Raw genomic sequence first — 27945 nt, 5'->3', positions numbered from 1 at the left:
CCCACACCGATTACAAAGACGATTTGATGTGGATTGATATGATTTTGGGTTCTTTCAGATTTTCTCACCTTATAAGCTGGCTTATCGGGTTTTGAGTTCTCTCAAGGTTCGTGTGGAAGTTATTACACATTATACCAAATGGAAGAAATAACAAATTTTGGTGGGAGATGAATAAAAAAAAAGAAGATAGACTTCCTTGTCACACACCATAGATCAAATCGGAAAAGCATTTTCATTTAAGATTTAAAAAAAAAAAATGGAGACTTCTTCCTATTCATTCTAAAAGCCCGGACACATTGAGAAATAAGCATCTTGGCATCTAGCTATGAATTGGGACCTTCCTCTTATTTCTCCCTGATACCCAACTTCCGATGTATCATCCCTTCACTAATTGGTTCACCCACCTCTAGTTTTGACGTATCATCATTTTATTAGTTGTTTCTATTTCTCATAGAGGTCCCCATTTTGTCATGCCTATAGTCTTCGTCATTGTACTCTCTTAATTAATTTTTCATTCACCCAAACAAAAAAAAAAAAACATGGATAAGCATGCCATAGGACCCATAACATGGCTTATAAAGTAGCTAGGAATGAACATTTCGCCAGTTAAACCTACACCATGTCTTCTTCACTTTCCTCGCCGGTCGATGGGCACCATGTCTCACGCCTTCCTTATCTGTACTTTACGTCCATTGGCTGCATCTCATTGACAAGGAACACCAACAATGTCCATAAGAACAAAAGACATTAGCTAGGCCACCTAAACTGTTGGTGACAGCCCAACTACTAATTAAACGTTGCCATCTGTCAGGGACATGGTTTCACTAGCCCTTCTTCTTCTTCTTCTTCTTCTTCTTCTTCTTCTTCTTCTTTGTGAAACTAAGCAGTACTGTATGGTAGGCTCTCAGCATGTTAGGTGGGCCAGACCTCCTCATTGAGCTTGACATACTAAAGAGTGAAGAGATTTACTATGGCAAAATTTGGCCATTACAGCCGACCAGGCATGTGTTTCATAGTTTCATGATTTCATCCATGGCCGGGTTTGGCTCCTCTCCAGTTCTTAATCGCCCAATTCTGGTCCAATTCTCTCTATAGGCACAACACCTGTACCGTATCAGTTAGATATTGGAATCGGATCAGATACAGATACCTAAAACAGGGCATTGAAGTTCATGACCACCAGCCCAACTTCCACACAGGACTTTGAAATGACTAGACCTTTTTAGTTATCATCTTCAAATATGAGGGAATATAAAGACAAGGTTAGCAAAGCATGCCTGTCCTGTAAGTTGTCACGGATGTACCACAGCACATTAAGGAGTGGGTTCCGCTGCACGGATGGGAGGACTACAACTGTGAATGTCACATGGGCACTCTGCTAGCATTATTCTGCTGGAAACGTTGTACTCTCAGTAGTTGAAGTTTGTAATGTAATCATCCAAGGATTTATATTCAACTTTCCTGCTCCTAAGGAAATGATTTTCACACTATCCAAACATTTGGGTTGAGGGGTGGCAGGTTTGCAAAGAAGCTGGATACAAATACTGTAACTACTAAGGGAACCCATACCAGAACACTGGCTCATAACTGCAGATTGGGTTAATGCTTCAAGAAATACAACTAATTCAGCATTTCTAATTGCTTTTTTCATCTGTTCTCTTGTCAGGGTCAAGATGGAAAGGCCAGAAAGCATGCATGTTAGAAATTATAATTCAAAGAAATAAGTCAAAGTGAAAGGAGCAACAGAATTTCTGTGGATAAACCACTAGGAATCCTGGCCTGGCTGGGTTTTTCAACCTGAAGGGCGGGCCAGGGTAGAGATTCCTTGGCTCGGGCCAAACCTGGGTACGTAATGCCTTAGGTTGAGCCCAGTCCGGCCTATCCCAACCATATTTACACATTTTATATAATAAAAAATTCAAAACCAAAAACTGATATAAGTGGTTTGGGATGTCTAATTTTGTTTATCATCATATTCTCTATTCCTTCTCTCAAGTTTTCAATGTGAAAAAAAAAAAAAAAAAAATTCTTTTTGCTCCAAGGATGGACAAAGGACTAAGAGAATGCAGTCGTTTTCAGTTGCACATTGGAAATTTAAGAAAGAAGAACTAAATTAAGTGTCTATCAATAACAAGGAACAAGGAGAGATGGTGAATGATTTCAAAGATGGTTATTAACCCCAAGGGGAAATCTTTAGTCAGCTGACCTTACTTCGTAACCGTTCCATTGGCCTCCCTATCTTTATAGAAAGAACTGCTTCGTGGGAACACTTTCTACTTTCTCAGGTCTAACCTTCGTCACTTCAAACAGACACTTCGCCCCTCTTTTGTCTGTTGGATTAGAAAGAATGTGCCCAGTAATCAAACTACAATCAAGAGGTTATGAATTCCAACTCTCCAAGGGGCATACCTATCAAAAAAGTTGATTAATATTAGAATAACCAACTGGCATAATTATAAAACAGGGCCAAGCCCAGCCTGCCCTGAGCCCAGCAAGGCCAGGCCTGGACTGAAATATCTCTACCCGACCTAGGGTCGTGCTGGCTAGTAGTAAAAAAAACTTAATGGTTTTGAAAACCAATTTGCATTACATAACCTTCAAGCATAACAAGTTTACCACTATAATTTATCTTTTGTAGTACCTTTTAAACCCCTAATATCATGCTCAATGCATACTAGTTCTAGTTATCTGGCTTAAATACATCTGGTCTGGTACAATTTATAAAACAAGGCATAACCAATGATATGAGATTGGTTTACCCTTGGTTTTCCGCTGCAAAACAATAATCAGAAGATGCTTTCAGAAACATGTAAAGCCATAATGACCAAGATGGGCTTCAGCTTATATGTCTAATAATTTATGAAATTATATCAACTTCTCCTACGTCTCTTAAGGCATATTAGGAGGTTTCCTTTATTTCCACAACATGAAATGCCCATTATCAACATAAACACTCCTTTTATTATCTTAAAACATTTCACATACAGATATTCCACAAGTTTATCAAGTGTTCTTATTCAGAACAACACTACCCAGGCAATTCAAAATATATTCTATTTATATCTATCTGATGTGTAATAAATTTATATGAATGCAATAATTCTCATAAGGTAGCACTTCTGATCAACCAGAGTAAAGATATAAAATAATCTATATGTCTCCTTGCTTAAAGCCTTTGACTACTAACATGGCAACACATTTATCAAGTGATCCATCAAGATAAAGCTTTTTATGGAAAACCACAAAGTATCTAAAATCTTAGCGTTTGGTGAATGATCAACTAATTTCCAGGAATTATCAAATCCATTCATAATTGCTATCTAATAGAACACAATACCCAGAGATGTTTGATTCTCTTTTTAAACAGAAGAACCTGATCAACAAGGTAAGTAAGCATACCATCTCCTTGAATCTATAGCTTTTGTTTCTCACTTATCTTCCTTAGTTGATTAGTTGATTTTCACATCTTATAATTATAAGCATCATCATTTAATGTCATCATAGATGTCAATATGTCATTTGCACAATCATAATGAGAATGCAAATATGGGGAGATTGAAACCCCAACATTTTCATTATATCTTATGGAATAATCAAGCACTCGTACTTCTATGCTAAAACTAACAAGCATGCAAATAACTCAAGAAAGTATTCTTTCAGGCATCCATAAATATGAAACTTATATATGCCCATCAGGATTTTTTTTGTAATTATCTATAACAATGAATATTATATCCAATCAAAAGGCATTTTATGATATGAACATCATTTGGCATGAATAGTCAACAAATCAGGCCATTAAACTAAACTACTTAGCATTGAACTGACTATCAATGAATATGATGCAACATTTTCTAAATATTTTAAATTAATAATGCACAAGACTATAACACTGTTGCATCACAAAAACAATAACGGGGTACCTTAGACCATGTTTCCTAACACTTGATCCAATTTATCACATTACCACTTAATTTAATGTCCATATAATCTGGTTTAGTCTTAAGTTTCAAACTGGGTCACTTGTTACAAACAACCCAAGTGAACACACACTCACCCTCGGAAGGACTACACATAACCTCCATCTTCCACCTCCTTTTGTTGTTACCAGCAAAACTATACATAAGTGGCTAACTTTACATGTCTATGACTTGTAAATCACAAAGTCAACAACCGCTTAAATACATTTGTAAATTTCAAGTACTATCTAACCAACGCAAAAAACAGATTTCAAAATTCCTTTGTATATTTCATATACTACCAACACAAGTACCTCTAATCATAGACTTTTCACCTGGATTTTATAGGTTTCACATGATCTGAATACTATCTATGGACTTTGATTCCACAAATCTTACCGACCTGTTTCTATAGGTCAAAACAACACACCAAAAATTCACAACACCAAATTGGTCTTATTCAATTTTGATATCCCATAAGGTTGTAATAAAATACTAACCTACTTTAGGAGAGGGCCAGGCACAAATGAGGAGGCTCAGCCTGATCTGCAACCACCCTTTCATAGACGAGTATACAGCATATGTTTTGGCCTGAAACAAAGGCTCAACCACCAAAGTTTGCAAATGGGTATATATATATCAACATATATAACCCTGCATATAATATATGCCTCAAGACTACAGCCAATATACATATGTCAGCCTAGAGGTACTAATATTAAAATAGGCTCACTCTCTTGGGTAGCCAAGGATAATTCCATAAACCGAGTCATCATAAGATGTTACAACTCATATGGAAATGTGCTTAATAATAATCTCAACAGCTCAACAAAAATTGAGTCAACCATAAACCACATGCCCAATATTGAAATAACTTTATGAACTTAAAAGTCACAGACCAATTGATCTAGTTTTCACATTCTTCAGTTTAGTAGATAAAATAGGTGGTCAAATGGTTTGGATTGAATAGAATAAAAACTATTTCATAAGCTGGCAACTTACTAATGAGTAAGGCATTATACCCCAAAAGGAAAGACTTCTCAACTTCTAAAAGTCAAAACAGGATACAACTTTTGCCCATTTGTCAAAACTTTTGAAGTATCCAAAGCCAACAACCCATGTAACAGTTCATATCCCAACCAATAACATATGACAACACAATGACATAAGAGATCCTTTCTCCTTTTTCATACAGAATAAAGACTCCTCTCGTACATTATTATCATATAAGGTGGGTTTGCAAACTGGTTTCATAACTTTCATCAAACCGTTGCACCCTGATATGCAGGTAGCAACTATGGTCACAATGCAATTAAATGATGCCGATTTTCAAAACCACCAAACAAATTCTTTGGATGAGTGGCTATGAACTTACATTTAACTATTGTCCATCCAGGACTGTTTCTCATGTGAAGAGATGACAAAAGAAGACACAAGCATCCAATTACTTCACCTTCCATGTCAATGGTATCTAGATATTCCATCAAAATTCACCCACAAATCATACAGGCCAACTACAGGTTTGTCATGGTATTTAGCAGAGTAGTAATTACTCAAGAAAATCTATGATCTTAAGAATTATTGGAAATTATATTCCAAAGACATAATAAGAAAAGGGAGCAACAAATTTATCTATACCATAGACAAACCAGTAGACAACGGTAGACATATGCATACATGGCATCACGAATCTGAAAACATGAGAAAGAAATGGTGAGGCTGAGTCATGAAACCGGTCACTCTCCTTAAGGTAGTAGACACCCCCTATGGTGCAATCAATCTCCAAGATGAAACAGCCCTCTAGGCCTTTCCAGTAGATGTTGCACTCACTGGGCCACGTCGGGACTCTTAAGAGTTGTGCTCAACAAATAAAGAGAGAAGCATTCCAAAACTTATAAAATGGTTAAAGGAAAGAACAAGACCAACAAGAGAATTGGAGAGAGTGAGGGAGAGCAAGAGAGCACTTCCAAAAGTGTCTCCCATAAGGCTTGGATGTACTCTTTTTAGAGAGGAGAAGTGCTCTTGGACATGCCTGTCCAAGAGACACGTTTACTAGATTGAGAAAACAGAATTTAACCATTGCCGGTCGACCGACCTCCCAATGGTCATAAGAATGCTGTGGGGAAACTTCATCCGGCATGACAGATGGATGATGATAAAGTGCAGACATAAGCTCTACATGAAATTCTTCACAATAACTTTTCAATTTTTGTTGGTTGAACAACAAAGATGTCATTGATAACATGGGAAATGAATAGAAGTCCCTTTGAAAAGACTTCAAATAGCAGAAGAGTTAAAAGCATTGAACTTTTAGATGACAGTCATTTAGGTAAAGGAAAAATCAAAGCAGAAAATCAAGATGATTCTAGAGATGGGATACTCATAAATTCTAAAAAGATTGAGGATGACATCTGAGACATTTCCTTACTTGGACTAACAGGAACGAATTAAGTATAAGGTGTTAGAAACAAAAACAACACAACCCTATCACCAACCAAACATAGATTCTTAAGCATAAGAGAACAATTTCTCATAGCAAAGCTGCAAGAAAATGTAGATGTATAGGATGAGAACATGCACCGACAAAAAGCATCATGAGACTATCAAGATGAATACAAAGAAATAAGCACTGTCAAAAGTTCCTCACCCCCCCCCCCTTCCCCCCAAACAAAGTCGATTAAAGACTGTGAAGCAACTAAACTTTATCTGGGAGCATTATTTTCCCCGGTGCAGTGAGGAAACCATCAGAACTATGGAAGATCCTAATTAATTACGAACCTGAAAGATATTCCAGCTACTGTAATACCAATCCTAACCTGACCCCTAAACTTTAATCCATGCTTCACAATGATAAGTGTAACCCAGGTACCCAGAAACACAAAGTTCTACTCTGTAGTTCAAGAGTACCTGAAATGTTGATGCTATGAAACAAATATGGGCAATCTAAACATAATAGGATGGATAGAAGGTGACACAGCAGTTAAGAGATTTGGTTAGTTGACTAACAGACAACAAACTTAATGGCAATTAAGGGACATAAGGAACATAAGACAAAGTCATGGAGATAGTAGGGCAAACTGTAACATGAACAATTACATGGGTAGAAAACCCATTGGCCAGGACAACAAGTGAAAAGTTAGAAACTAGGGATAATAAAGTAAATAGTTCCGACTTACCAGTCATATGGGAAGAGGCACCAGAATTAATGATCCACGAGTGGGAGATGTGGATGGAAGGAAAGCGGATGTACTCATGTACCTATGGGCCAGAGTAGTTGTGGAGGGAGAAACATAGATGGCTGCAAATTTTGGAGAAGCTTGAGCAAATAGTTGTAGTCATCTCGAGACACAGGCCTTGATGAAGGAGCTCCAAATGAAGAGCAATTGATGTCACCAAAAGACACCTTTACTGTAGTACCTCAGATGCAACGATATTAGGTAGCGGTGGCGCCCACTCTGGTCGAACACGTTTAGCCCAACACGTATCAATGGTATAGTTGGTCTTATCACAAAAAAGTACAATGTCTGAAGGGTCGATCACTCTACTGCCCACCTGTACCTCTGTTGTCATTGGACTTCACATTATTTATAAAAAAGAAATAAAACTTACAATCTAAGCAAACACAAACAGCAAAGGAAACTAAAGATAAGGAATTACAATTCTTCCCACGATGGGAAAACTCTCCCTATTGTGAGAACCACCTAATACTACTACAGCCAACATGGGTTGGGTCCAATAGGGGTCCACGACCCTATAAGACCACAACTTAACACCTATTCAGGGTCAGTTTTGGGCATGGTTTTGGTCAGGCCCGAAACCTTGTATTTGACAGCAAGTTTCGGGATTGGGTTTCAATGTCCATATGGCCAAGTTAGGTCCTCACACTTGCCATCTGGTCTATTTTAGGCCTTCTAAACACAATGGAAGCATTAGATTTTAACAAATCAAACCCAAAATGGTACTTTGACTTCGGACCCTAGGCTAGTAGTCTATAACATAGGTGAGCTCTATCCTAGGCTATTTCCACACAATATTTAGTATTATTAGAATACATATAATTCAACTATTCAAGTAAAAGTGTAAATAACTTAAATAAGTATTAGGAATTAAAAGAGAACAAACTATAGCTCATTTAATAAATCAAGTGTCATACATGGCTTGTTAGTAATTGTTAGAAAGAGTCACATATATTAGAGTAAACAATAGTAGTAATGCAAGTGGATGACTCACCTTATGTCCATCCTAGTGTCCTAGACTCCTAGTATTGAAACAAGTGCTAGTCCGGATCATCATAACCACTATATTGTTGCTTATGTTGAATCAAGTTTTCCTCCGATTGAATCAGAAACACTGGTCATATCATAATATGGCAGAACTAATGTTATACTATCAACAACCAAGTATTCATCATGCTTTTTTGGAAAAAAGAAAGTTATTGAGAAAATTTTGTTACCTTCAAGTGTTCTTGGATAGAAAAACAACTCCAAATGTTAATGTTGCGCTATGAATCCACTTGCTCCAAGCTCCCTTGGGTGTTATTTAGCAAAAAATTTGCACCAAAAACCAAAATTGGGGGACTTTTTTTTCAAACCATGGTGAAATTTGCAAGTTCACTAAGACTGAGTCAAAATTTGACTGACATTTTGGTTCGAAAATCTCATATGAGATTTTGCATTTTTTATGTATAGTGGGTCATCTTGTCTCGAGATCTCCCGAAACCGAGAAATTTCCTAGATCTGGTCAAGATCTTGTACTATGCACCTGTTGTATTAGAATATCCTTCATCCTTCGTCGCTAGAGTATGAATTTGTCCTTCCCATTGAACCTCTCAATGTCGTACTTAACGCTTGAGCCATTTTCCACAATCGTGATAGCAAACACCATAAAATGAAATACCTAGAAGCTTTGATACCAATTTAAAAATAAATAAATAAATAAATAACCTAAAACAATGTATAAAGAATGGAAATTGCAAACAATCACACAATGCAACACAAATATTTTATGTGGTTCGGCAAGATTGTCTATGCCCACGGTGAGAGGAGATCTACTTTACTATCAATGAAGAATAGGGTCATAGCCGCTTGTCCTCAAACCTCTCTCTGGTTATAGAGCATATCCTTAGCAACAAAGTTACAAACAATCACACTCTCTCATATTACCTCTCTGAGCCTCTTAACTCCCCTTCGGAATCAACCCACAAACACAAGCAATGTAATTCAAGACATCATACCCAACAAATGATGAGACCTATCAAGCTGTTGCAATGAACTTTGAGCATTTCTTCTGGCATACCATGACATGACCTTTTGTGATCAAGTCAGAAGAACGATTTTGTTCACGGCAACAATCTTCCTCATCTTTTGAGCCCGCTCAAATCTCGATATGGTATTGACATAGAGTAAGAGACTAGTAGGGCAAAAGTATTTTTAGTTTCAACTTTGATGTGGGTTAATTGATTGTACACTTGTAGTGTTGATATGTGGTAACATTTTGACATTTACTAATATAAAATTATTTTTCTCCATTTGTAACTTGGTTTTCATTTACTTTTGTATGTTAAAAAATGGCATAGCCAGTGCACGAGGCTCCCGCCACTGCGTGGTCTAGGGAGGGTTATAATGTACACAACCTTACTCCCACTCCGCAGACAGAGAGGTTGTTTCCTTAACTCAAACCCATGATCACTTGGTCACAATGAAGCAACCTTACCATTGCACCAAGGTCCATGCTCTTATTTTTGTATGTTATAGTACTAAATTATGTGCAAAATTGGTAATCTTTGAGAAATATAGGCAAGGTAGAACATACACTGCCAATCTAGGGTACGAAACTTTGAGTATGTTTTTTAACAATCAATAGGTTTCCTTGCGTTTATAGATTATTAATAAGGTCGCTGCGAAATTTCAGCCCAAAATATAGTTGTTTGACTAACAAAACCATCCACCAAAACCTGCAAGATTTTTTGCCAAGTTTCAGTCGAAATCCAAAATATTTTGGTTTTGACCCTGGTTGAAACTGACTTCTTGAACCTTGCTGAAGGGTTGACCATGGTTTCGTATCGAGCCAAGTTAAAACCAAAATTTTGAGGGAAATTTCGACCGATACCACTGACTTCTTGAACCATGGTTTATAGCTATTTTTCCCCTATCCTTTGTCTAAATTGTTATAGAGATCCTTATTTTCTTAGTCCTTGTTTTCCTTATTATTTTCTTAGCTTAATTTCTAGCCAATTTGTACCCTTTTAAATCCTCCTCATGCTTAGTCCTTTGCCAAGTTTTAAAGCCAAATTTCTTAGCCCTAATGGATGTTTGAACTTCATCATCCCACCATTTTTTTAAAATGTATGTCATCCTTTAGATTTGCCTAGAATATCTTTAGCTACATTCTAATATAAGTAGCCATCTCATACGAGTTGTACCACATCATATTAGTATCTTCACCAAAGTCCCACCTTCCCTTGTTACTAATTTATTAGTAAATATCTTAACTTTTCTCCTTTTAAGATCCACCATCTTATCCTATGTCCTATGATTCAGTGTTAAAACATATATTTATGACCATTAATCTATGTTGTGTGGTTGAGCTCACCCCTAGTATAACCTTACAATCTTTACACAACAACCTATCATCCTTTCTAGATAGAAAAAAAAAAAAAAATCTACTTGATTACTATTTGCCCACTATTGAAGGTTATAATGCTCCTCTCTTTTCAAAGCATGTGTTTATTATTGATAAATCATAAGCTACAGAAAAATCTAATAGTGAAGTACCCTCTTTGTTCCTATCTCCAAAACCATATCCTCCATGAATTCTTTCATAACCTCTACTATCTCTTCCAACATGTCAATTTGGGTCTTCCCCCTAGAATAATCTATCCATATGTTCCAAAAATTGTTTCTTAGTATTTTCATCTGCACTCACTGCCTATGGTTTGATTAAATATTTCCTATCAAATCTGAATATGGCAGTGACATGGATCCTCATACAAAAGAATACTATAATACCTCTCTTTAGTAAATATGCGACCTGACTGAAGTCACATTTAAGACATTTGAAAGTTATTCTTCTCTTCTTTCAAAACACAAGTATGCACCATAAGCAACAAATAATATGATTGAGAAACAATCACTAGAAGTACAAAGTCTGATATCTACATTGTACTTGACAGTGAAGCAGTTAAAGTATTTTTGACTGGCAAGGCCGAAAAGATAACCAGTGTTATTGTGACAAAATTACATTAGATTGGCCATGCATGCAATGATGTTATATATTGTACCTATACTATCCCACTAACAGTAATTACCTCATGATAGTGAACCAGAAAATTGAACTTGCAATGAAGCGGAATATAAAAGTTGGATACAGCAGCTCAAGTCCTCCGTCAGCTATTATGTGCAATCAATATTACGATATAATTCTCACTCCACAAAAATTATGATAGAATGTAAACCATTGCATCATCTTTAAGAACTTAAAGTTGTGAAAATTCCAAGTCCAACGGAACAGTCAATATAAAACACTATTATGATGCAGATGTGATTGTGATTGACAAATGATGAACAGTCAAATAATTGATAAACAAGCAATCTCCTGATTCCTGTCAATAAACAAACGTCCTAGAAATTGATCATGACAGTGAGATAACCTAACATTAACCATGATACAGCAACATTAGTGCAAGACGCCTTTGTATTGGTTTTCAAGTATGGTCAGTTGACATGGATATAGACATGAGTAATTTGTGTATGATGGACACAGTTTCAGATAAAGCAACCCCCAAAACTTAGAAACAGGGAGTAGGCTGTAAATTTGATGGATCGTTATGTTTGAGAAGTTGACATTATCTCCATAATTGGTCATGCCTATTTCCTTCTCAAAAGTGAAAGAGCCCTGGCTTTGGGATTCTGTGTAATGCTTATTAATTACAAACAGATTATTTTCTATCCTCTTTCTCTTTCTATTAGATAACCTTTATGATACCTAATTATGGGTGGGGAGGTAAGTCCCTTGTAAGTCAAACTAAGGAAGTAGAAATTAACTAGGAATTTAAGATAGAAAAGAACATCAAAGTGTGACCATTTTGAGCCAGCTTATATACACGGCAATGTCCAAAACAAGCTTCTAGCTGTGCTGCACAAGTGCCCAACCAATTTGTGTGAACATGCAATAAATCTACAAGAAGGACAGACCCACAAAACAAATGCCTAGATTCCCACTAAAAGAAAAACATGTGCATGAGTTGGATCACTGATCAATTCAGTGCGTTTGGGAAAACCAAGTAAGTAGTTCAAACATGCGAATAAATTTGATAATCCAACTGAAAACTAATAACGTAATTACTCCAATGCTGATGATAACACAGCATTTTCATTGATGAAATTTCACAACTAGCTGTCTTGCACAACTGAATAGGGTAATACAAAAATGAAGTAAGAGATAAGTATAACGAAAAACCTGAGCAACGGTAAAAAAACATACATATCAGAGTTTTTGAATCAGTTGTGGATCAAATGCTCTCACCAAAGCATAAAAGTGCCAATGCGAAACAAGGTGGTTGCTTGTGGGTTTTTCTTACAATATAACCTAAATCCATATTCAACCTCTTCTTCTTCTTCTTCTTCTTCTTCTTCTTCTTCTCTGTTTTTTTAAATCGAACTGCACCCTCCCCCTGCTTTTCACTGTTTCAGTATTCTCCTCTCGTTTGTTGCATTCGGCGCCAGGGGGAAAATCTCCTGGTCTTTCATGTTTCTTCTTCCCATCGGTCTACTATCGGTCCGGTCTCCGGGTTTTTTTTTTATTATTATAATTATCAAGCTTGGTCCGATTTTCGATTTCGATTGTTTCATCCAATCAGTCCCTGGTTTATTTTCAAATTCTATTGGTTCCATGAACCGGAACCCCATTGCATATTGATGTAGTTGTGAGTCTTGTGACTTGTGTGGAGCATGGTTTCTATATTTTATGTTTCACAGTTATTTTATTTTTGAAAAAAAAAAAAAGATATGCGTATGGCAGTGCAGTATGTTATCTTCATGTATGCACTTTCTTGTACGTATGATCTCTTGATATAATGGGTGATTGTGATTATAGATTCATGTCTTAGTTTCAAGTGTCTTTCTCATGATATCATGATTGTTTCATTGAATGATCATGTCGATGCCCATGTTTTCTGGTTTTGTGCCATTGTTTGTGCTCTTCTGATAGCTTTGAATTATCTTTATAGATCATGCGTGTCTCTCATGCATCATATTCCTATGTTTTGTTTGCATGAAAGCTCTCTTTATGCGGTTTCTTAGCTTTTTAGAGTGTAGTTTTGATTTTTTAATGAGTTTTATTTTCGAACATTTTTCAATGTTTTATAATGTTTCCAGCCTTGATTTTGCCTTAAACTGCTTTTTTTTTATTTTTCTCTATATTTTTTTGAAAAGACTTGTGTTTTACTCTAGGGGCATTATGGTAATTTCATGATGACTTATTGAATGAGAACGTTCATCCTTATTTTGTCATATTTTTATCATAATAATTATATTTTTCCTTCGTCTTGAATGTTCCTTTAGAATAATTATGGTTTGTCTAAGTTGGGTTTTGAATTCATATTATTTGTCTTCTAAACTTTACTTGTCTATTTTAGTATTTTATTTTCATCATATAATAATCAAAGTATGTATTGGATTATTTTAGCCAAGTAATAAAAAGATTGATTTTTTCTCAAATAGATTGAGTCACTGAGGTGTATAAAAACTCCTTTGGATTGTAACTTAGACCCATATTCAAAATGATGATTTGATCCATTATCTCATTCGATGGTCATAAAGTCAAATTATATTTCGTGGGTCTTAGACCCTATTCTAAGTGACGATTTTAATTCAATGTCCTATTTTTCTTAAAGAAAAGAGATGAATAACATGTGGTGATTATGTGTTCTGCTGCTCATTGTTCTCACACCACCTCTATTGCTACCACACATGTTTGATTGATACAGTTGATAATCTTGCCTATGTGGTTAATATAATGTTCTCAAAAAAATTGATATATATATATATATATATTTTTTTTTTTTGTTAATATGCAATTCATATGTATTTCTATTATATATAGCGCAAAAAAAAATTTATTTTTTTGGACGAAAGTATTCCAAATTAAAAGAAACACAAAAATATACTAAATTAGAATAAAAACTGCTTCCATACAGACCCTAGATGGGCCGAGGCTCATCTGAAAGGACCATGTCCATATTCCCACACAGAATCCGATGATAGGAGATTAGACGGTCAAATCTATAAATACACATCGTTCGGCGCTGTTTGTGTATCTGTGTTTTCGCTCCGGAGTCCTCAGTGCTCAGTCCAAACATTATCTTCTACTGCTCAGCTTCGAAGTCTCAAACCCATTCTTATTCCTTGCAACCGGAGCTTCGAAAATGGAGGCTGAAGACTCTACCGAAAGAGTAGAGAACGCTAAAGAACAACAAAACGAGGCGAAAGATGGGGACCCTTCTGAAGATTCATCTGCTTCAGAAAGTGGATCGGAGGACGACAATGACGATTCCTCCGAAGAAGGTTACGAAGATTATTTCTCTGATGATGAGTTCAAGGATGATAACTCTCCTGAGAAGAATATCAAGCTATTTATGCAAGTTCTGGAGAGCAAGGGACTCAAGAATTTACAAGAGGAAGAAGAACGTAAGTTCGTTTTCCACGAAGACCGGTTTAATTTTCACGAGGATCCAGAGAATTGGAGGGAAGAGGACATCAAGGAGCTCTGGGCTGATGCTCCTCTCAAGATGACGAAACCTGGTTGGGATCCAGTTTGGGCCGACGAGGAGGATTGGGATGTTGTTCAAGAGGAAATCAAAGAGGGGAGAGACCCACCAATTGCGCCGTTCTACCTCCCGTATCGAAAATACTATCCAGCCATACCAGACAACCATTTCGACATATCGGACCCCAAGTCAGTAATCGAAGAGCTTGATCGGATTGAGGAGTTCCTCAAATGGGTCAGCTACGTTTTCGCTGATGGAAGCTCGTAAGTGGATTTTTTTCTGCGTTTGCTGTTCCCTATCGGCATTTGGTAATATAGTACTTTAATTTCCATGGCTTCATATATTCGAGGTATTCACAGCTCGAATTTTATTTCGTTCATCTCTTCTTAATCATGTGACTGGTAATTTGTTGAAGATATGAAGGCACTGTCTGGGATGACTTGGCTCATGGAAAAGGTGTTTACGTAGCTGAAAACGGGCTGGTCAGGTTCGTCTCATTGATTTGGTCATTTATGAGACACTGTTCACTCTATTTTCTTACCCCTTATGATCTTTGGAAGAATTTGTGTTCGATATGTTGCCATTGGCATCTCAATTTTTTTAGTAGCATTATCTAAGATTCCTTAATGCATTGACGCACTTTACTATTTTTTTTTTTTAATTTATTTTGAAAACTCATTCTCTTACTTGATAGCTGTTATTGGCAATATGGAAGATAGGCAGTCTATTGAAGATTTTGTTCAGTATATTGAATTGAGCCTTTTTTTTTTTTTTTTTTTTTTTTTTTAAATTATTTTCCGGGATATGTAGGCCCTAGGAGAGTTGAACTCATGTCTTAATTGTGAGGTGCTGATGAGCTACCCCCTAGGGGTTTGTATGTTGAGATTTTTGAGTGAATTTGGGTTAGTTTTAATAACAGCTAGTAAACTGAGCATAAAAAAGATATAGTCAGCATATCATTCAGGTTACCGAGAACATCATTGTGGTCTTGAGTCTAAATGTGTCTTCTGCTATCAAATGTCTGATTTATTTTTTTCTTCTTTTTCCTGTATTTCTGAAGAGGGCTTTGTGCTTATAGGTACGAAGGTGAATGGCTTCAAAACAATATGGAGGGTCATGGGGTTGTTGAAGTTGACATACCTGCCCACGAGCCTGTGCTAGGTTCTGAGTACGTCTGTCATCCTGAGTAAAGAATCCTATGAGTAATTATATTTCTTCTCTAAATAACTTAATAATAAAATTATTTGTCACTTCAACTTGTCTTTCCAGACTTGAAGCAAAAATGCGTGCAGAAGGGAAAATCATATCCAGAGATTTCATGTCACCAGAAGATAGGGAGTGGCTGGAGAAGGACATTGAAGATAGCATCCGTTTAGCGGGTGGAAATTATGAAATTCCGTTCTATGAAAATAATGAATGGATCCAGCAGTTTGGGAAGAAACCGTATGTTTCTATCCTTAAAAAATTAGCTCCCTAACTTGCAAGGCCTTGAATTCTATGTGCAGTCTTATTGTTCTATTATAGCGTTTTCTTCTCATTTACTGTGACCATCATTATTGTATGCAATTAGTCCCATGTCGTCTTTTTTTTTTTTTAAATGAATGTGAGATAAGAGTGAAATTCTAATTGGCATACTAAAAATTCTTAACTGTTTAAGAGAAAAAAAGAACCATTTGCCTTAATATTGCAAAATGAAGGTCTGCACAGTTTTTTTCTCTACAAGTAGACCTTTTTTGGCCATTCGGGGGACAACATTTATATCTAATGGGGAGCATGTGGATGACTACATTAACAGTGATTGTTGTTCACATATGTATGCGCCTGCCATTTGTCCTCTGTACAGTGGGCCATTAAAATTTTATTCTGTCAAATGAGAAAGTTGTGTGGCAATCAGCTCTCTGTGTCCAGCGTGCGATTGTATTAACTATTTACCAGTGAGTGAGGTCGCAGTATGTGGAGTTTGGGCTTTGATAGGCTGGGTTATTTCCTGCTGATGCAGAACATAAATCAATCTGATTCTTATATTGGGGTTTCTCCTGCCGTTGGGCCCATATGGGGGTTTAATGTGAAGAGGTGGTTAACCTGTTGAGGTGTGGGTGGGAGGCAGCAGCCTTGGTTTAGTCTTTGATCCTCTTGTTTTCTCTTATTTTAAGTCGCATCAAGGGTAGTAGTTGTAAATTTATTTTATTTTATCTTCCGTTGAGCAGTTGGTACTATTCACTTTGGCTTTCTTTTATATGTTTTTAGGCATTTCAAATCATAAATAGGCATCCTGATTATTAGGTGGTCTGTTTTCTTAAATTGTTTTAGATATTTTAATTCTAAAATTCAAGTTGGAGTTTTTTTTAGGGCTATAGAAGATGGATCAACACTATGTAAAGCATTGTAAACTATTTAAATATCTTTTTCCTGGTCTAGTAAGTAGATTTTTATTTATTTTTATTATTATTATTTTTTTTAAATTGTACATTAGATCTTGATACCGTTTCCCAATTTTCTGTCACTGGCTTTCAGTATGTGTCTTAATTTTCTCTATTGAACCTTAGTTCTTACACACCTACATTAAAACCCTATCCTCGCTGCATTCCAAGAGTAAGGAGATATTTTATGTTCCCCTCCAAGCTTATCAAGATCTCACCAAATGTCTCACACAATCGCTGATTTTAGTTAAGCTTTGTTCCATCCGTTTATGTTCTCTGATGAGGAAGCCCAGTTGATTGGGTGTAAGTAGACTCAATATTAAGTTCCCAGTGACTATCGTTAGGTTTTCTGTTGTAATGGGCCAGTTCTATAAGCCCACATGATTGGGTAGTCAGTCCTATGGGAGATTTTAGATTTTTTTACTTCTAGTTTTTATTTTGTTCAGTTCCTAGAAGTCATGAATTAGTTTCTATTTTTAGTCCAAGTGGTTTCTTGGAGTTTCTACCTTAAGTTTCCTAATCTCCAAGTCTTAGAGTTAATGAAAATTTCTAAATTTGGAGTTCAGAAAATATAGTAAAATAGTGAGTAGTTTAGAATATAAATTAGGAATCATATCAGCTATGTATTGTGGTATTTGTTATTGAATGGATGAGAATTAAGAGAGTTGTAGGATAGCAATTTCAATTGGTGTTTTGTGGTGATATTCCAGTGTCACGGTCGGGTTGGCTGGTGCTTATTCATCTATTTTGCATCTCTTCTGTTCTTGTTATTTTCTGTTAATACCTTTGATAGTCCCTTTTCCTTCTACTCTCAATACCCTGTTTGAAAACCTAGTTTTCAGTCTACATGTTTCAATCATTTTTCCTTACATCTTTCACTGTTTTTCTCCTCAATCTGCCCTCTAACTTCTGTCATTTATCCTTTCTAAACACCAACCTTGAACCCTTCTTTCCAACTCTGCTCCATGCCTCAACAGAAACCTTGATCTGTTTCAGTGTTCTGCCATGTGGGCAGCTATCGCCCTACGTTAGATGCCAGAGATTTCTTCTATCATTGACTGTTGGTTGGCCTGAGATATATTAATTTTGTCCTAAATATTTTGTGCTATATCTAGTAGTTTCCCCTATTTTAGGGTTGGGATTTGTGGGAAGCGGCTATTCTCTTTGAGCCCTCAAGGTCCTTACTTACCCGTACACGTGTTGCTGAATTTATAGCTTGTGACACATTTTCAAACTTTAAATCCTTGAACAACACTTAATTTTATCTATTTGCTTGTAAATTTTACCTGTATAATACTCACCTCTTACCCTTGGACCTGGTCCTAATCTCATAAGATCCTCTCTTTTTTCCCCTTAGCATTTCACTACTTCCTTTTCTGGCCTGCTACGCCTGACAAGATGCATCCATTATGAACTTGGCATTTTGTCTCTTCCAGCTTCCTTTATTTGCTTCCTATCACCTGCCTTAAGGGTTTGAAATCATTGATCAAAACCAAAATATTTGGGTTTTGAAACCTGGCCAAAACCCAATGAGGCATTTTTCATGATTCAACCGATTATGCCCCCTCCTTGTCTAAATCTGAATCCACTTCCTCTTCGAAAGACAACTCTGCTTTTATTGTTAGCAATAAGCAATGGTGGACGTGGTCGTGGGTCTGGTTTTCCTAGTAGAGGTCGTGGTTAGGGGGAGGTCAGGGATGTGCTATGGGTGGTCGTGGTGAACAACAGCCTGATCAGTTCATTAGACAATGTACTCATTGTGGCGAAAATAATCATACAATTGAGAAGTGTTGGTTTAAGCACGGGAAGCCATGATGGGTTCAAAAACAGTTCGTCAACACCTTTGTGCTTGATGGGAGTGCTGACATGGTATCAGCTCATGACACCAGTTAGAGTTCTTCTTTTGGAGGTGGTTCTTCATCCTTTGTCTCTCTTGATGAGTTGGTCAATCAACTACTAAAAGTTGTCCAACAACTTGAGATATCCACTTCCACATCAATGGCTACATTGGCTCCTTCAGGTATACCCACATGTTTTGTTTCTTCATCATCTGTTCCCTGGGTCATTGATTCTAGTGCATCCTCCCATATGATTGGTAAGCTGAACATGTTCTCTTCTTTTTTCACAAGTCTAATTGTCCATCCCAAGTTATTCTTGCAAATGGATCCCTTACTAATGTTATTGGTTATGGATCGATATCAGAGGTTGGTTGGATGACTCATTTATCTATCCCACTCAACCAAAAATTTCCCATGCAATTAGTTTGGAAAAGCAGTACACGTATGATCCCTATTCTTCTCACATGGAAACTGTGTATCACATTCTTCGTTATTTGAAGTCAGCTCCAGGGAAAGGTATTTTGTTCTCCCCTTCTGATCATATGCGTGTAGAGGCTTATATTGATGCAGAGTGGGCTGGCTCTTCAGATGACTGTCGATCCACTTAAGGCGTACCTTTATTGGTGGATCCCTTGTTACATGGCGTAGCAAGAAGCAAACAATTGTGGCTAGATCTAGTACGGAGGCTGAGGTTCGAGCCATGGCGCATAGCATTTGTGAGTTACTTTGGCTTCAGGGACTTCTTCAAGACCTGGGTCTACCTGTCCAATTGCCCATGTTGCTACATTGTGATAATAAGTCAACCATTAGCATTACACACAATCTAGTTCAACATGATCGTACTAAGCATGTGGAGATTGATAGACATTTTATCAAGGAGAAGCTAAATGGAGCAGGGTCTCAAATGCATCCTTTCTATTAGAAGTGGAAATCAACTAGCAGATGTTCTTACAAAGGGACTTAGTAGTAAAGTTTTTCATTATATTTTGTGCAAGTTGGGCATGTGTGATATTCATTCTCCAACTGAGGGGGGTGTTGTAATATGAGTATAAGGGTAGAATTGTTCATAGGGGCATATTTGTCATTGTAAGGTATTAAAAGCCTAACCCTACTATTATAAATAAAGGAGGCCTGGCTTCAATTGACACAAGTCATTCATTCCCCTATACCAATATGTAAAACAAGTAACGGAAGGAAAATGGAACAGAATTTATGTTTTAATTTTCCATTTCTATGAGTTTAGGTGTCTGGACGAAATTTAGCTCAAAAGTTCTCTTCTTCTGAAAATAAATCTGTTGAAGCTAGTGGAATCAGGGAAATTTTTTTCCGGTTCATTTATTTGTGGTTCTGATTCATTTGTATAGGACTTGGAGCCTTATATTTTTACTTATCAGTAAAATTTTGTTTTCAGGGAGAAAGGACGATATCGATACTCCGGGCAGTGGAAGCACAGCCGAATGCACGGCTGTGGCGTTTACGAAATCAATGAACGCCTGATATTTGTAGGTGCAAATGAGCTATTGTTAGGGACTTTCTGATTTTGCTTCTACGTCTTTCCTATGCATGTTTTAGAGATGGGGTCTACGTGCTATATCAGATACTCTGACCGTGGTGAATCTATTGGATGGTTTTATATGTATGGTTGACATCATAATATTGAAGAAGCTAACTGACAATATAGTTGGGAGTGGTAAAATTTTGATCAACTGTTCGATTGATTATTACTGACCTTGTTAAACCTGTGTCTGGACAAGATGTTTGGCCAATATCCGTTTCGGACCAGAATAGCTTGTCTGAATTTGAAACTGATTCAGGTCCCGTTTGAGAAGTTGGAGAAGTTGACCTGGTTTGTCTTAATTTGAAATATTATATGGTAAGAATGAATACAAACAGTATTATTTGTATCATATTGTAAGTATTAGCTTAGTTTCTAATAGTTTTGTTGCTGACTGTAAGTTTTAGAATTCAAATCTTGAAAATGGCGTGTTTTATTATTACATAAGTGTTCTGTATTGTTGTCTGATGGGGTTATTTGATGTGTGTCAATCTGTAATGTTGACTGATGGGGTTATTTGATGTGTGTCAATTCTTTAATTTAAGGGTAGAATTGTTAGTTTGTCATTGTCTTTATTTATTTTAGTCTTAAGTTCTTAAGTTGGTTCTGGTGTGGACTCAGGTTTAGGTTGTAATTGATTCTTTGTTTATTATAAATAGATCCCCCACCCACGGTTTGAGTATTCTTCTTATTACTCAAACTATGGGCTGTGTTCTCTCTCCTCCTCGCTCTTCCTCTTGTCCAGGTACTGATTCCGGTTCTGTTATTGTCACATGGCATCAGAGCATTGATTTCAGTACTGGGGATTCCTTCTTGGTTCATGTTCCGAGTGGTTAGGTTTTTCCCTACCTTTTGGTGTACAGCCACCTATGCTGTTTTCTGTCTGTTAGAACCCTAGTTTCTTGAATATGCACAACTAGGGTTTCATCATTGTTGGTACTGAAGTTATTGGAGGAGGAATACTTTTTTATCTGAAGGCACCCTTTTTTCCGCTAGGGTTTGCTGTTTTGAACTATATACAAAGTTTTCTCTCCATGCACATAGGGGTTTGTGACTCTCTATGGGTTTTGTTTAATGATGCTGGTTATTCCCCACCTCTGGTAAGTCACAGACATCATTGTGAATACTTTTTGAATGATCATGTTCGTTTGATGTGGAAGATTAGATTTCCTTGTTCGTTCCAAAACCCTAATTTGTCACGCCAAAACCCTAATTTGTCGTGCAAAACCCTACTTTTTTGGGAGATATTCCAAGAACTGCCTCTCGTGGGTTGATCGCTGTGATCAAAAGAAACACATCCAGTATCATCAGTGCTGTATTGTGAATAGTGTTTGAACACAGCATATGTTTCCCAGGTGCAGCAGGGATATAACTTATGTATGCATTTTGTTCTTTATAGTGATTGTTGGACACCTGTTAAATCCTATTTTGAATTGTTTATGGTAATGTAAGACATAGGGAGGTAGATAGCTGAGTTGGCTGTGTAACCTGGGTGATCCTTGTGCCAAAATTTCGATGACTTATGCTTATTATGCCATGGAAGAGTACCATGTATTTAATAACATATTCTAAACACTCAAATGTCCTGTATTTCAGGGTAGATTTTATTTTGGAGAGCTATTGGAGGATTCTGCTGAATGTGATGAAGATGTTTCAGCGGTATCATGAGATTGGATTATTTTGATATACTGTCAAGATCTTTTGAGAATTTTAACCTATTCTGACTAATTTTGTAAGTCAATGTTGTTTCAGCTACATGCAGGTATCGCAGAAGTTGCAGCTGCTAAGGCTAGGATGTTTGTTAACAAGCCTGACGGAAGTATGTATCTTCAATGTAGTGGCTTAATTGGATATTTGTTGCAACATTAAATTACCAGAGTGAGGCAAGTGCCTTTTGCCTTGTACTATGTCACTGAGGTGCATGCCTTTGTGTGCTTTTCGTGTCACTTCCACCCTTTTGCACCTCTGTGGTTTGGTTGCTTTTGTTCAAGCAAACAAAAGCATAACCACTTTTTCTTCAACCATTGCAGCCTCAGCAGCTTCTTGTAGTTGAGTAACTAAAGCTTGCTCTATACTTGAGTAAATTGTTAGGGTATGGGACTTATGCTTTATTATCGTCAACATTGGTTAGCATTTGCTTCTAGATACTTGTAACTTTGAATAGTTTCATGATGCTATTATGATCTTTTTATTTGTTGTTATTCCGTACTATCTTTGTTATTTGAATCATATATTACTTAGTGTTCGAGAATTTTGTCTCTTTGTGTGTGTACTGCGAACTCGGCTGCCATATCTGTTTGGGAAAAATGCCCCCCCCCCTTTTTTTAAATAATAATTTTACCAAAGTAAGAGTGCACATATTTAGGTTCTTTTTTAGGCTTTTGACGACTCCATTTGTACTGAAGCTACATTTTTGTGCCAATTTGAATAGATTTTGTGAATTATTTGATATGTACTCAGTACAGAGTGTTTTAATGAATTATTTATATTCATTTCAAACGTAGTGCCCCATGCATCCATCAGATGCATGTCTTGCCTTGCATTTCATGCCTCAAGTACCAATAGGCCTTTGTACCACAGGTGCGGGGCTCATACCCTTTACAACTCTGAAACTCAGCCTCACACCATAACTCTAGAACTTTCCAAGTTTTATGTATGTAAAAACTGGATATTACATTATCTATACTTGTCAATCTGTTATGGTATTTGGGAAGTATGGCGTTGAAGAATCTTGACAAGTCAAACTGGAACTTGTAAAGTCAACTTCATGCTGGTCACTGTGGGGAAGTCAATGACCTAATAATTGACTTGGTTGAATTGATCTTATAAATCGACACAGATTCATGTGCTGGAGCTACACGAGAAGATAAGAATTAACAACTTAGGTTTCTCCTGTTCTGTGATTCTAATTTAGTTAATGAAGGAGAGGTTTAAGTGCAGCAATAATCTAATTACTCTGTTGTGGTTGGATGTGGTTCACTTTGTCCTTATATAACTCTTTCATTTGATCCTGTGCAGTGGTAAGGGAAGAGAGGGGTCCCTATAGTGATCCCCAGCACCCATATTTCTACGAGGAAGAAGATGTATGGATGGCACCCGGGTTCATTAATCAGTTCCATGAAGTAAGTCATGATTCACTATTTTGCTAATGAAATAAAGTTAATGGTCATTTGAAGTTAGAAAAACTAATGTTTTTATCGTAGGTTCCTGATTTTTGGAAAACATATGTACATGAGGTCGATGAGGAAAGGGAAATGTGGTTGAATTCCTTCTATAAAGCTCCTCTTAGGATCCCGATGCCTGCTGAGCTTGAATATTGGTGGTCGAAAGGTAATCATTAACCCCAAGCTAATGCACATATCTAATCAGAATGAAATTATGAGTATAATTGGATGTAGGTATTTGGAATTCCACTTGGTGGTGCCACATTCCCTCAACTCGGACCTTAGGTTTCTTGACAATCTCTCATATGCATAAATGAGTACACCCAACAATGTAATGTTTGATGTCCCTTTGGGCTGTTATTAAACTCAAACATCTGAACCTTGATTAAGAAAAGAGGAAAGCTAAACTCATTTCCCACCCTTGCTATGGGCCCTCTCTGATATCATTTCTATTCTAAATTTAGTAAATGTTGTGGTACTAAAGTATGATTTTTGCAATATTATGCTATAGGCCAAGATGTATACAAATAGTTGCTCTTCCAAATAACTTTTTATTGCAATAGGTTATTGCTTGTGTATTCTCTGCTGTCAAGGTGCATATCTATTGAGACATTATGAGATTAAGATAATCTAATTGGAATGCTCTTTGATCTGAAAGGTCTCTTTAATGAAGCTTAAAAATTGAACGGGTTGGAATTGTGAAGTTGAGAATACCTTGTATAGTTTGAGAAGGTGATATCTAATGTATTAATGCATGAACTACCTAATGGGTGCGCATGTAGTCCACATGCGAGATACACACTTGTTAAAGTGTCCCGTGAGGGGGAGTGTTGGGTATCGTGGGATAATGGGATAATGTTGAGTTGTAATATGCTTTTAGTTGTTATTTTGTTTTCTAATTATTCCTCTTTATTATAATTAGAGACTCTTAGTAGGATTCCTCCGAAGAGTTGATGACTTAATACTATATTAGTACGAGGTTAGATCACGATAGGTGTATTCCATCGTGGTCTAGTTCTTTCTCCCCCTCTTCTGTCGCCATTTTATTGTCCTCTTTTTCTCTCTTTCGGTTCTCTTCTTCTTCATAGACTCTGGCTTATTTAAAGGAATACATCGATCACATGACACTCTAGACGCACATCTCCACTTCATCCATCCTATTTTGATTCTCTGTGAAACATCATCTTCTATATAACCTTTATTTATGATTGAAGGAATTGCGCCCATCCCCTTCCCCCATCCACAGAGCCCTTGGGCCCATTACCTAAGGAATATAGGGTTTTTTTTTTTTTTTTTCTGATCCCTTGCCTGCATAACAAGCCTTTAGATATTAATAAGCTTGTAACTGGTTCTCTTTCGATAGTTTGAAGGTCAAACCTTGACGCTGTTTATTACCTTCACTGGCAATGGTTTTCATCATCAGCGATGAACAAGAGCAGAGGAGTTTAGAAATGAAGTGGAGATCATACATGCAAGGATTTATTGCCCAAAAATGGAGGTGACTGGCCTTCTGCATGGCTGCCAAATCAAAATCTACATCACAAATATCATGCAACCAAACCAAGTTTTCATGTTAAAATTTACTTTTGTATGATTTCCTTATTATTACGAATGAAAAGAGGAAAAGATGATTAACCCTAAGGGGGTAGCCGAGTTGGCAAGGGACCTTCACCTCAGGAAGCATTTGGTTTTGAGTTTGACTCCTCTTACCTCCTTGGGGCCATTCACACGGGGGTGTTTAGTGCTCTTCAATGCTTTCAATGAAAGTTGAATGGTTCTCATTCAACCCCGTATGACCCAGTCCAAAAGTTGTAGGATCAGTATGGGCCCGTGGGTGTGCGGTACTAGTCAGTCCGAAGGCTTGGATACCCGTCGTTAGCAAAAAGAGAGGAAAAAATGATTATATTACAGAAATTCGCAATCAATCTAACCTTTATGATTTTCAGTGTTTATTTTTCTTTGTTGTTTACCATGCTTTCTGTTATTGGGTTTATGCTGACTTCTATGTTAGACATCAATGGCCAACTGAAAAAGCTTTAAATTGATGTATTGAGTTTTTTTGCTTATTTAGATGAGAGTCCAGAATTTGTTCTCCTAAACAAGGAACCAGAGCCTGACCCTGAAGATCCATCAAAGCTCATATATACTGAAGATCCAGTTATTCTACATACAAGTACTGGACGGCTGATCAATTTTGTTGAGGATGAGGAGCATGGGATCCGCTTGTTTTGGCAACCACCTCTTAAAGAAGGGGAAGACGTGGACCCTGAAAAGGCCGAGTTCCTGCCACTTGGCTTTGATGAGTTCTATGGCCGGGCTGTAACTCCGCCGAAGGAAGGCTTCTGGAAACGCCTTGTAACGAAAATGGAGAATGCATGGAAGCCAGCATTTGAAAAACTGGAGAGGTGGAGTGAAGAGAAGAAGAGGGATAGTGAAATGAAGCTCAAGCTGATAGAACAAGAGCTTGAATTAGTAGAGGCTGAATTGTGTCTGGAAGAAGCCGTTGAAGACTTCGAAACGGAGCTGAAGAGAAAAGAGAAAGAGGAGGAGAAGAAAGTTGAAATGACTGAGCAGGATGGCACAGGTTCAGCTAAGATTGAGGAAGATGAGGAAGACGAGGACGAAGAGGAAGATGAAGATTCACCAAGAAGTTTTGGGTCTGCTGTAGCAGATCAGGACCTGGCAAAAGATGACAAGAAGGGAAACAAACCTGGGAATTCTCCTTTTTCGACAGTTTCATTGTCATTGGCTTCTTGTGGTTTTGTTTCAAGTGTAAGTTCTATATTTCCTATATGTTTGATGGCTTCTTATAATATATTTGTCCCACCCATGCAGAAATACTCGTGGAGCTACAGGAGCCCTGTAATTTCTCTCGACAAAAATCCATTTAGTTCACACTTGCCCAATCTTGTGCAGGTTTTTGGTGGAAGATTGGAATGTGTCAAATTTGATGTTCCTGTTGCCTGTCATTGTAGGTTCCATCTAAGCTGCAACGGTCATTCCTATCATGGAGGAGAGGAAGATCAATGGCAACTTTAACAGTTCCACATCAGTGCGAGCAGAGCTCTATTGGACACATGGAAACCTCTGATTCAATCAATTTCTCACGTGTGCTGAACAAAAGCAGTAGTTTGAAAGCATCTAGGCAAGAGGGCAGGAGGTTTAGAAGGAAATGCAACAATATTTCTCAGTTGCATTCTTTAGCCCGGGTTTTATCAGGCCCCAAGGCTTCTACTAAATTGAAAAGCCTAGGAGAGAAAAGATGTTGGGGCCATCACCGGCTGCATTCACCAGCTGAAGTTGATTGGAGCAGCACATTGTCCTTGCCCATCCCATTATATTCTTTGGAGTCATCATGTACAGATATTATTACTTGATAGGTGCTCTCTCACTCTCTCATATGTCTTTGTTACTTTGATATATATACTTAATGGTATTAAAACAATGCCAATTTTGTAGCGATTGGTCCACGCTGTTAGTAGACCCAAATCGGGTCTAATGATAGAACCCACATATGAGTTAGGTACTGCTATATTTCAGCAAAAATATTGAACATGGTTTCACCTGAGATGGTGGAAGTAGGGTGGAGCTCGAATATTTTCTTGACCCTCTTTATAGGAAGGAAAGGGTGTATCTAAGACCTGTAACAGTTCCAGATCACTTCTTTTTTCTTGACCCTTTGGTAGGTTTAACAATTCCCTTTTTTATAGGGTATTTGTTGGTTCACAAGGTGTAGTGCAGATTAACAGTTACTTTCAGTGTATTTAATGCTCGGGATTTCTTCCATTGGTATGATCAAGCATTTTATTATCTCAGTTTTCTTGTCTTGTGATTCGTATGTGTGCACACCTGGAAGCTACCTAACTGTTTGGTTCCTGTGAATTCCATTTCCCTTTTTGTTTAATTTCAAAAGCATACTTCAGCCTCCGGTTTATGTCTAGAATTGTGATTGTCATTATCAAATTTCATATTCTAATCAATCAACTGCATTTCCATTTCTGATGTCAACACATCCCCGTATTTCAGCCGCCATATGGCATGCATCTTCCCATAGTCATGAATTTTTGAAAGCTCTGTTTTGCCACTTAGTCGTTCCCTTTATGGATGAAACTTGACATGTGAGTGGAAAATTGTACTTTTGGCATCGTGGGAAGTTTTTCCCATAAAATAAATAATTCTAGGGAGAGGGAGTGCTACGATTCCGGAGGGTAGTTTTCTACTTTTTTTTTTTTTTTGTTGGAGGA

The 27945-nt window shown here is 37.2% G+C and overlaps 1 protein-coding gene and 1 long non-coding RNA gene across 3 annotated transcripts; one reads left to right on the top strand and one right to left on the bottom strand.

Moving 5' to 3' along the window:
- Positions 1-2007: 2007 nt before the first annotated feature.
- Positions 2008-12785, bottom strand: LOC122087991. 2 transcript variants are annotated; one of them, XR_006142938.1, is made up of 5 exons: positions 12441-12782; positions 8413-8862; positions 8190-8309; positions 7136-7519; positions 2008-2409 (listed from the first exon to the last, which is right to left on the bottom strand). It is a non-coding gene; the product is annotated as an uncharacterized LOC122087991 (long non-coding RNA). The 2 variants fall into 2 exon arrangements; XR_006142937.1 differs by having other exon boundaries at positions 8190-8862; positions 12441-12785.
- A 1460-nt stretch (positions 12786-14245) lies between these two features.
- Positions 14246-27516, top strand: LOC122089022 (protein TIC 100). The gene is made up of 11 exons (XM_042658427.1): positions 14246-14987; positions 15140-15211; positions 15803-15892; positions 15994-16167; positions 20394-20484; positions 22134-22196; positions 22290-22356; positions 23556-23659; positions 23741-23867; positions 25773-26473; positions 26677-27516. Exons 1-11 carry the CDS (start codon positions 14383-14385, stop codon positions 27076-27078), a joined length of 2496 nt encoding a protein of 831 aa, XP_042514361.1. The 5' UTR covers positions 14246-14382; the 3' UTR covers positions 27079-27516.
- The last annotated feature ends 429 nt before the right edge of the window (positions 27517-27945 follow it).

The sequence above is a fragment of the Macadamia integrifolia genome, chromosome 9, assembly GCF_013358625.1.
Source record: "Macadamia integrifolia cultivar HAES 741 chromosome 9, SCU_Mint_v3, whole genome shotgun sequence".
Classification (NCBI taxonomy): domain Eukaryota; kingdom Viridiplantae; phylum Streptophyta; class Magnoliopsida; order Proteales; family Proteaceae; genus Macadamia; species Macadamia integrifolia.
This window is presented reverse-complemented; position numbering and strand designations above follow the sequence as displayed.